Source organism: Strix aluco, chromosome W (genome assembly GCF_031877795.1).
Source record: "Strix aluco isolate bStrAlu1 chromosome W, bStrAlu1.hap1, whole genome shotgun sequence".
Classification (NCBI taxonomy): domain Eukaryota; kingdom Metazoa; phylum Chordata; class Aves; order Strigiformes; family Strigidae; genus Strix; species Strix aluco.
The window spans coordinates 47,583,479-47,594,131 of record NC_133970.1 but is presented as its reverse complement, the minus strand read 5'-3'; the positions used below and the strand labels follow the sequence as shown (position 1 = coordinate 47,594,131).

Here is a 10,653-nt window from a genome sequence, read left to right as displayed (position 1 = left end):
CCTTTTCTGCCTCTCACGCTGTCCTGCCAGTGAGTAGCCTGGGGGTGCACAAGGAGCTGGGAGGGGACACAGCCAGGACAGCTGACCCCAACTGACCCAAGGGATATGCCAGACCATATGGTGTCATGCTCAGCATATAAAGCTGGGGGAAGGAGGAGGAAGGGGGGGATGTTTGGAGTGATGGTGTTTGTCTTCCCAAGTAACCATTACGCGTGATAGAGCCCAGCTGTCCTGGAGATGGCTGAACCCCTGCCTGCCCATGGGAAGGAGTGACTGAACTCCTGCTGTCACTGGGGCTTTGCTGCAGTAATTTAACCCAGGGAGTAAGCGGAGGGGTGGGAGTGATTGTAGCCAGTTGTGTCTTCTTGATGGGCCTGGTGGGAGTTCCTACCTCAGCTCTAGCAGAGGCAGCTCCCTTGGTCTTTTCCTGAGGAGATTTTGCACTGATGAAATTTCGTTATCTCAAAGCAAGGAAACAGTTTGCTTGGTGATGTGATGAGAAGTTAGCTCCTCTTTATCTATAAATCTTTCTGCTTGCTGGTCCTGACAGGTGGTGTTTCATGAAACTACCTGTGCTTTAAAACACACAGTCAAACAAAGGATTCCAAGGAGCATGATGACGAAGTCAAAGGATACAGTCCAGGCAGTAGAATTAGCACTGAAGACTAGAAAAGGATTTTTGCATGGGGGGATGTATAATTTTATTTTTTATTTTCATTTTTTTAAGACATGTCTTGCATTAATGGTTGAATGATTTCAAAACTGAAAACTGTTTATTTCTGTCATTGTTTATAATTCAACTTTCACATCTGTTGTCAAAATGCTAATACTTAATGTGCAAACATCACATAATGGAAAATGATTAATTCTCCATATCAGTACTCTAAATTTTTAAAATTTTAAAGTAAAAATGGTGTACAAACTATGAAATTATTTTTATAAGACATCTTACAAAGCATTAATGTAAAATATATTTGACAAAAAAAAAATATTTAGAAAGCTTCAGGTTGTTCTAGTTAATTAGTAACTTACAAATATAAATAAAATTCCAACTCATTTCTAGTGCTGAGAGGTACATATGACAGCAGAACAACTTTAAGAAGTTTAAGTACATTTTATTAACAATGCATCCCTTTGATAAGATTATGCTTCAGGAGGCTTTTAATGTCCATAGAGATGAACTGTACACACTATACAAAAAAAAAAAAAGGAAAAAGCCACACAAAAAAAATCAAGGTGGGCAATACCCTTTTGGGACAAGCGTCTGTAAGTTATACACAGCTCAATACAATATTCTTATGGAAAATATATAAATTCTTTTTCTATGTTACAGGTATACAATATAAATCTGATTTCAATATTGGTTCAGTGACCTACAACCACTAGAACCTCCAAATATGTAGCAGCTTGTTACTAAATAAAAAAAGATCGCACAGGACAGGGAGAATAAGTCTTGAGATTTTCCTTGATCCCTTCCCTCCTCATAATGATTAATTTACATCATCTCTTGTAATGTAGTTTTAGGGATGCTGACAGCCCAGTATTGGAACAATTTTTCAATTAAATCTAGAAGACATCTGCCTTCCCCCTCCCCAAGACACTGCATCTTGTGCCAAAACACCCTATTCAGTGGCAAAATGGCATTTTATGCCTTTTAGCATAAATTACATTTCTCCAATAGTGTATTTTACAAAGCAATTAAAGCAAAATGTGCAATTTCCGCATGCTGTGGCACTGCTATCCATCTGTTACAAAAATAGTCCAAAGAAAATCCACATTCCTTACTGAACATAAAAATCTGTTGAAAATAAAACTATCCAGGGAACCAGAATAAGAAGTTAAACAAAAACCAAGGAGATGGGGGGCTTCTAGAAAAATACAAACATGGTTTCTAGCATGTCCCCAAAGGTCTTCTACAGTTCTCAGATTTTACTCTCACCTAGTATACCTTTAATAAGCACATGATAATAGAAATATAACTGAAAAAAAAAAAGAGTTATGGGACTCGCTTTCAACTGTCTCCCCAGCAAAGCCCCAAATAACAGGACTTCTGTGCAGCCCTGCCAGGAGGCAAGCAGAAACCTCAGAGACGCTCCAAGGCCTGGCAAGAATTCTTCCACTGTGATTGCTCAGCTTGAGCTCACACTTACAGGGTAATGCTATCTTCCTGAAGTCCAAAAAGCTAAATACCAAGACCAGGACATAGACTAAAAAGCAGCAACAACTCTTTCATCTCTCACTAGACCTTGATTATTATCTGTTACTCAAACAGCTACCTTTTTCTTCAGGTAAAGGTGCTATAGGGTTTTTTTCAGCTATAGGGTTTTTTTCAGCTTCTCACTGCAAATTACAACTCTCTTGTTCAAGACCACTAGATATGTTTTGAAATAAAATGACAAAAAGACAAGCAGGATTCTCACTGCTGCCTTTTTAAATGTTTATAAGGGCAGCTTACCTCAGTGTGCCAAGCCACTGTGCCCTAAACTACTGAATACTTTAGCACTTCATTGTGTCTCAGGAAAAAACACCAACACCACCCAATTAGAGCACATTTAGGGTACATATGTCAGGTCAAATAAGAACTGTCAGATGAGGAAAAGTGACTGTTTCGAATACATGCCAAGGGCCCAACATACAAGTTCAGCACCTCAAAGCCTGACCCTCTCCAGCTCCAAGTGGTGTCCATGACAGCTGGGAGCATTCAGCATCTCTGAATTTCAGACAGCTGGAAAGGTCTCTCTCTCTCCAAAACGACACTGGCAGCACCCAGCTTTGTCCTCCTCCCCACTCAGTGGAGAGAAACAGGCCCTTGTGGAAGTAATTGGGAGCCCTTTAATTAGCTTTCTGCCCTCTGGAAAGGGCTATCCCTTTTCATTGTCTTTAAAAGCAGACTAAGAAAATTAGCTAGCTAATTTAGTAGAGTAAATGTGATTGGTTTCACAGCCAGGCTTTTGCCTCAGAGCACTCCGAGTATTTTGTGTTATGTTTAATCATTCAGGTGTTTTCTTTGCCACAGCAACCAAACTGTATTTGTATACAGTGTAAATGAATGCTATATGCTTTACAATTTTTTGGACAGTATCACATATAGTTACAACTGCAAAAAAACAAAGCAAGTGGTTTGTCAGTTTCCCTTGATACCATTTCTAGGGGAAGTAGAAGGATTCTTTGTTAGGGTTAATATAAGCACAATTTTTATTTACTACCATTTTCTTTTAAAGTTTTATCATGAAGCAAATAAAACCCTAAAATAAGAACTTTGAAAGGGATATTTTAAAAAAGAAATTGATAGAATTAAAAATTCACAGTTTATAACTAGGCCAATATCAAACTCCTTCAATAACAGTATCCCTTCATTTGTCAACTAAAATCAAAGTCATGTGAGCTTAATGTGTAAATATGTAAATTAAGTCTAGAAATGTTGTATGTTATGTACAGTACAGACTTTACATCCTTGATGCATACTTGTTGAAACTGACTGACAGTCATACACTTTCAGGGAAAAAAATTATGTTTTATAACTGAATTTGCAGCAATAATTCATACGTCAAGTTTCTGTTGTCATGGATCCCCACACAAGCAAGTACTTCAGAACATAAGCATTTCAGGACGGAGAATCTTTCAAAAGTATATTGACACCACTTCTGCTTACTTTTTTATAATCAGAGGCCTTTCTATTGTGCTTTCTACATTAAGTGCTATGGATTAAACTGGTAACAAATGAACAAAGGTGGTTTTGTTTTGAAAAACAGGTGATAAAATTTGTTTATTTTTCTTTAACTGCAGAAAAGTAACATGGAGTTGTTTGATGTAAGCCCACCTAGTTATTAAAACAAATCTCTTATAATACTCTAGCTTAACTGAGGTAGTGTTTGAAACTACTGTATGAGATGTGCTAGCCCCATTTTTGGGAAAACTACATTATTTCCTTTGGAGTTTATACCACCTATTGGTCTACTGTGATTGACATTTTGGGTTTACAGAAGCATTTACTTGTTATGACCAGAGAAGTCCAATAGTTAATGGTGTGGTATGTTTTCAGAGCATTTCAAACACACCTTGACACATAGATATATTACTTGTGTCACTGAGCATAAAAGAGTTGAATCATTTTCTTTTTACTCCTTCTTTCAGTGGGAACTCATGAAAAGATTATCTCAGGAACTAAATTTGACTATGAGCAGCAACTTAATCTGCTTTACCAGAACCTGATGGTATGCAGTGCACATAAGAACTCAGTGAAGTGGTATCTGCAAAGCACTGCTTATGTGGCAAGATAAAATTTCCAATAAGAGCAAATAAATTCTACATTTCACTAGGAATCATATTTTACTGTTCACAGGACTACTTATTAAAATCTCCAGTAGCATAGCTAGTAAGAACAGGGTTATGAGCATCAGGATAAATTTCACTTAAGTATTAATCTGAAAATTATAAAAAAACGTAAAAGTGAATGGATAAAAATATCTTCTACCTTAGTACAGTCCAACTGAATTATTTACCTATATCAAAATCAAAGGGTAATCCCATCTATTACAGGCATTCTAACAAAGGTGGCCATGCTACTGTATATATATATTTGCATATATTTATATTACTTTTGTATAGTCTTCTGAATCTTTAGATCCATAGTAAGAGTGATGGGGATTCTTACTTATTTTTTCTAAGCTTGCACTCATTAATTTAGAAACCTCACTAGTAACGTGATAGACACAACTATTTCAGTCATTAACAGTCACTGTATCATATAACTTTCGCAATGTCTCAAATACCAATACAAAATCATAATTGCTTTTGCTTCAAAATTTGCTACTTGAAGCTTTTCACTAAAATTATTAGTGCTATCTGATGCTTGATCACTAATCCATTGAAAATTCAAATCAAACATTTGGTTTTATAAAAGGATGTTTTCATGGAACTTGGAAAACACTCATATTATGTCTTCTCACAAAAGCAGCAATGATTAAATATCTTCAAGCTTAGTTTATACAATATTCATTATCTGATACAAATCATGCTTTTAAAATGTTTTTAGTTAAGAGTAAGACCAACATTCATACTGTATGAGTATGGGTATAGAAACTGTAAACACATGCATATCATTCAGGGAAAACAATGTGATTTCAGCATTTTAAGTTTAAATTATTTGTTATTTTTAAATCAAACTGTAGTGAAAATCCTTGACTGGTTCAGATAAGATACATGTACATAAGTGTAATGAAATTGGAGAGACTGCTAATAAAATGACTTACAACTACAGTAATATTAAATAACTTAAAGGAAACCTCAGATTCAGAGAGTATTTTCTTTCTGTTTGAAGTTACAAACCCCCAAGTAGTGTTACAAACAGTACAAAAAACAACAGAGAAGGGCTAACATTAATCCCCTGGTGTCCACAATTACAGTACAGCTCCCCATTGCTAGCAGTGGAACGCACCCTCATGTCTCTAATTCCTGGTATCCAGGGGCTAAAAATCAAGGCATTGTTCTGCTTCTCTGGAACAGAATAGAAAGTCAATCATAAAAGATGTCTCTGCATGTTGTCCTTTTTTTTTTTTTAATTTATGGTAAAAAATTAAATGAAAACTTGAGGTGTTCAGTGCTCGGCTCTTGCGTATAGTGGTAATTACTATTATTAAAACTATGGTAATGTTTAATAACTCTCCAAAGGGCTCAAAAGACTGGGGCAGTAATTGGTTAAGAATGAAAAAGTTTACAGTTCAGTCTTCAGGTACCAGTAGCTTCTGGAACAGTCTAGAAAAGGATGCTCCAAAGCTTTTTATCCAGTCAGTCAGAGATTATCTGAGGATTTCAGAAAGTCTATACTCAATGCATTGCATAAGACAGAGGTCAGGATTCAGCTGATGTATCAATTACTGGCTGTTTTTTTGGTGTTGCTAAAATAGTCTCTGCTTCTTCATGCATCTGAAGAAAGAAAAAGACAGATGAAGTATTGATGTAATCAGAGATTTTACTAGAAAGACATCATAAACTGCTTTCCTTTAAGACATATCTGAAAGCATTCAGAACATGAAACCTGCACCCAGCTGGCACATTTTGGTGCATTCAATGCATCTGAACTCTCCACTTACTTGTAAGAACTGTACATCTTGAAATAGCTCCTGAATGAACCTTCGAGATGGAAGTCGAAATGTACAATGTGCCAACAAGTAGGACACCTCAGAGTAAAGGCATATGTCATCAAATACTTGGGGATATTTCTCCTTAATTCTGATCAACAGGAAAAATAAATTTTTTTAAATTCTTGGAACAGATTTGCATCATATTTTTAAAAACTGTTCAATTAAATTTTGATTGTCATCATTAACAAAGTAGAACTTTTCAGTAATAGGCAGTATACATTCTGGATCTGATGAAGCAAGAAAATCAAAACAGGTAGCATTATTTTGCACCAAACTGGAAGAAATCTGTATTAATGAGATGAAACAGAACATATATAATTTATAAGCTGTACAGAATCTCTGAAATTACTTAATCTTAAAATAATAGATGTAGAAAGGGAACAGTATATCAAAGAATAGATATCCACATTTACAGCAGTAATAAAAAAAAATACAAAAAGCTAACTTAATTACCTATAAGCATTTTTAAAACTAAAATGAGCATTTCTGCATTTTCTTTTAGCAGTCGTATGTCAGTTTCCAAAATCGCTAGCCCAGAAGCCTACTCTTTTAATTATAACATGTGGTCCCTGGATTTATTCCTCTATTTTAACATGAATTTTCATATAAATTAATTACAGTAGTTGTACTCTTGCTTAAAGCATATTTGTGTTTCTCAAAAAGTTACTTTCAGATTGTTATTCTGGTTATCTGATATATGTTATTTAGCACAAATAACAAAAAATAATTATTTCTTTTTTAAAGATGCATGACATACTGGGTACGTAATGAAACATCACTACAGCTGAATTACTGATTTGAAAAATAATGGGGAAGAGTAAGAAACTAAAGACAACAAACATATTAAAAGGAAAATTCTTTGCTTAGCTTTTATGTTATGTTCAGTCATCCCCAATAACCCATAATACCTGCTTGACAATTTTTTGAGAAGTCAGAAATAAAGTGAATCACTATCTCAGCGATCTTAGAAAATACATACAACTATATGTTGCTAAAACATCTAAAATGTATTTAACTTACGTCAGGAGTCCAGTTTCATGGCCCTTAGTTCCTACTGAACTACTCAAATTGATTACTAAACGCAAGACTTCTTTCCGCAGAAGTATTCTGCACACTGGTGTATCATCTGGGATTGATTTTACTCCTGGAAAAACAAATTCAACAGTATGGAGTTTAAACAGAATAGCTTTTGATTGTGCTAATCTTATGCTACATAAGTCTGTTTTAGCATTATACACATACACACAAGTATGTATTTATGTATGTATTCTGAACTACCAACAAATATTCCCATTAAAATTAAACAAAAATAATATTTTAATGAACTTTAACATGAAATATTTAAAAAATGTAAACTAGCATTTCATAAATGCTGTGTGATATTTTGAAAAACCTGTGAGATTCAATTACAGTGCTGTCTATAACTAAATCGAGTTGATTACCAGCTCTGTTCGTATTGGATACCAGTGAAGTTAGCAACCAACTACTTCATGAGAAATTAGAATAATTCAAAATGTAAAACACAAGCCTAAAAACCAAATGTCTTTCTCTTTAAAGAAATTCAGTAATTTTTAATTTTTATTTTTTTTTTTTAAACTAACAACACTGTGGGGGCACCAGGATTTAACCCCAGCCGGCAATTAAGCACCACACAACCTCTCACTCATTCCCTGCCCCCCAGTAGGATGAGGGAGAGAATTGGGGGGAGGGGGAGGGAAGTAAAACTCATGAGCTGAGATAAAGACAGTTGAATAGGACAGAAAAGAAGGGAAAATAAAAATAATAATAATAGAATATATAAAACAAGTGATGCACAAAACAATTGCTCACCACCCGCTGATCAATGCCCAGCCAATCCCTGAACCACAGTGCCCACCGGCCAACTCCCCCCAGTTTATATACTGGGCATGATGCCATATGCTATGGAATACCCCTTTGGCCAGTTTGGGTCAGCTGTCCTTGCTGTGTCCCCTCCCAGGTTCTTGTGCACTCCCAGCCTCCGCTGGCAGGGCAGTATGAGAAGCTGAAAAGTCCTTGACTTAGTGTAAGCACTGCTCAGCAACAACTAAAACATCCGCGTGTTATCAACATTATTCTCAACCTAAATCCAAAACACAGCACTATACCAGCTACTAGGAAGAAAATTAACTTTATTCCAGCTGAAACCAGGAAAGGGGGGAAAAAGGCTATCAATTTGATTGTAATGTTGGATACAGAGCTGCATTTACATTATCTGCAAAAATGCCATAAAGCTAAAGCAGAACAGTTTCAAAGTATGCCATCTGCCATAGTCACTGATAATGCAGCTACCTTCCTGGATAATGATTATGGCCATCCAAAGAGGGTTTTTTTTGTTGGTGCTTCTGTTACTGTTTGCTTGGGGTTTTTTTTGGTTTTATTTGGTTTCTTGGTTGTTTGGTTGGTTTTTTTTTAATAAAGAGCATTACTTTGTTGCAGTATATATAAATAGAATATTATTTTTCCACAATACCTAAAAAATACTTTAAGAGTTATAGTCTCTAATAATCATAAGGCTTTCAAACTTACCTAGTACAAGCTCTGTACTCTTGGTGCTGCTGGCTGAACCACAGGATACTGCATCACTACGGCTTGAAATTCCAGAAAATTTGGAGGAATGCACATCTAAGTGATTATGTATGGTCTGCGCACACCAGTCAGTATATGGAATGTCTGAAAAACCTGAGAAAAACAAGATGTTGCATCTTTGTTATTCACACTTTTCCTCACTTCAAATGTTTTTCTTATTTTTTAACAAATGTTAAGCATGGAGGACACTGATGCACTATGTATGCTAACTATCAGCATATAAACCAGCTGGAAACTAGATGTTTGATTTTGGACAAATCATACTCAAAACATCTAAAAATAACTTTTTTTTTTTTAACCTTATTTTCAATTAAGTATTATAATCAACTCTTAAGCACTGACAGGAGCCTAAAAACGTGTAGAGTTCTTATGCTCTTCCATATACACAAGCTTATTGTTCACAGAATTACCATAGGTCTTGCAGAACGGGCTCTGACTTCATCAACAGAAAGACGTGACAAGTAAGATTCTTCTGGGAGGTTTCACTATCTATAGCCTTTGGCATTTTGGATGTAAAGAGATGAATGTAAAATCCAAGCTTTTAATTGTTGCACAATTAACAGAACCACAGAAAAATATCGGTCTGAAGGGACTTCTGAAGATCACCTAGTTCAACCCCTTGCTCAAAGGAGGACTCACTTCAAAATGAGATCAAATTACACTGCAAAGAGTTTTTCCCCTTATGATTAACTGGAATTTCCATTCCTACAGCACGTGTCTCTGGTCTCCTATCCTTCAGCTTCGTGCTTCTGACAAGAGCCTGGTGTCACGACCTGGACTGATTGCCCAGAGGGTTGTAACGGTTCTGTGATCCCCTCGGGTTAAATTAAGGTGAAACGGCACCAAACAACCAGTTAACGTGTTTTACTTGTGGTAGAAACAACTTAAACTTGGAAAAGGATAATAAGCAATGGGGTCTCTCATAAATCTATAAGAAAGAAAAGAAAGGGAAGGAAAGAAAAAGAAAGGAGAGAAAGAGAGTCAAAGAAATCCCGATCACCACCCAAGGATCCAGCATTGTCTCAGGTCCAGTAATCTTGGGTGATGGGTGCACACCCAGTAAAGTTTTCTGTCATCTTTCAAGTTCATCTTATCAGCTGATTAGCATACTAGACAAAGAGAGGCAGGTATTCCATGAACTCATTTCCATGAGATAGGCAAAAGGTGGAGCATGGGTTCTGGGCATGCATTGGGGGGAACGGGGTACATTAACCCTTTTGTCCAACTGAGTCGGTGGTCGCGATCTCCCCCTACCGCCTTCACCTTTTCCTCAGTTTTTGTTTCTTTAGCAATTATCCAGTCATTAGCTCCATCTGGTGTCAGTTGTTTATGTCTCTTAACACTCTTTTAGCTCTTCTTTGACACTATAGTCATAAATTAAAGCGAAGGCCTTAACCCGAACATATGGTTTTACTCAGTCTACATCTCCTCCCTTCGAGGCTTATCTAAGGAATTTGGCTATACAACTGCAAGGCAGCAGAGCCGTGCACCCTTCGATACACCCTGTGCTTCCCTAGGCAGATAATTCATTCCTTAGATTAATCACAAAGGCCACAGTTTGTCCTTGATGCTTTCTGTGTCAATGAACGTTTGAGGCATTAATTCCTTCAGTTCCTTACACCTGGCTCTACCTCACCTGTAATTCCCTCATGCTAATTGGACACTACAATGGGGATTTTATTTGCCATCTATTCTCAATACTGAACTTGAGCTCAAACTCAGCTCTCTTGGCACATCCTCCCCCTTGGCAACAGTACTCTTCACATGTTACTACCTGAATGCATAACACTGTCGTAAAATGATAAGGATTCCTACTATGCAGAAATTGGAATTTCCATTACGGGATTACCTTTTTATTATAGGCATTGTAAAAAGACATGTACCTGCAAGCTCTGCAGAGGAG

At 36.4% G+C, this 10,653-nt stretch overlaps 1 protein-coding gene across 10 annotated transcripts in view; it reads right to left on the bottom strand.

Annotated features, from left to right (window-relative positions):
- Positions 1-751: 751 nt before the first annotated feature.
- Positions 752-10,653, bottom strand: part of LOC141917635 (rapamycin-insensitive companion of mTOR-like) — a 92,445-nt gene continuing 82,543 nt past the window's right edge. For all 10 annotated transcript variants that reach the window (XM_074810975.1, XM_074810978.1, XM_074810979.1 and 7 more), the window contains 4 exons: positions 8,691-8,843; positions 7,164-7,287; positions 6,093-6,231; positions 752-5,925 (listed from right to left, as the gene is read on the bottom strand). In XM_074810975.1, coding sequence (XP_074667076.1) covers positions 5,851-5,925; positions 6,093-6,231; positions 7,164-7,287; positions 8,691-8,843 — 491 coding nt within the window. In that variant the 3' untranslated portion in view covers positions 752-5,850. The remainder of the gene's footprint in view (positions 5,926-6,092; positions 6,232-7,163; positions 7,288-8,690; positions 8,844-10,653) is intronic.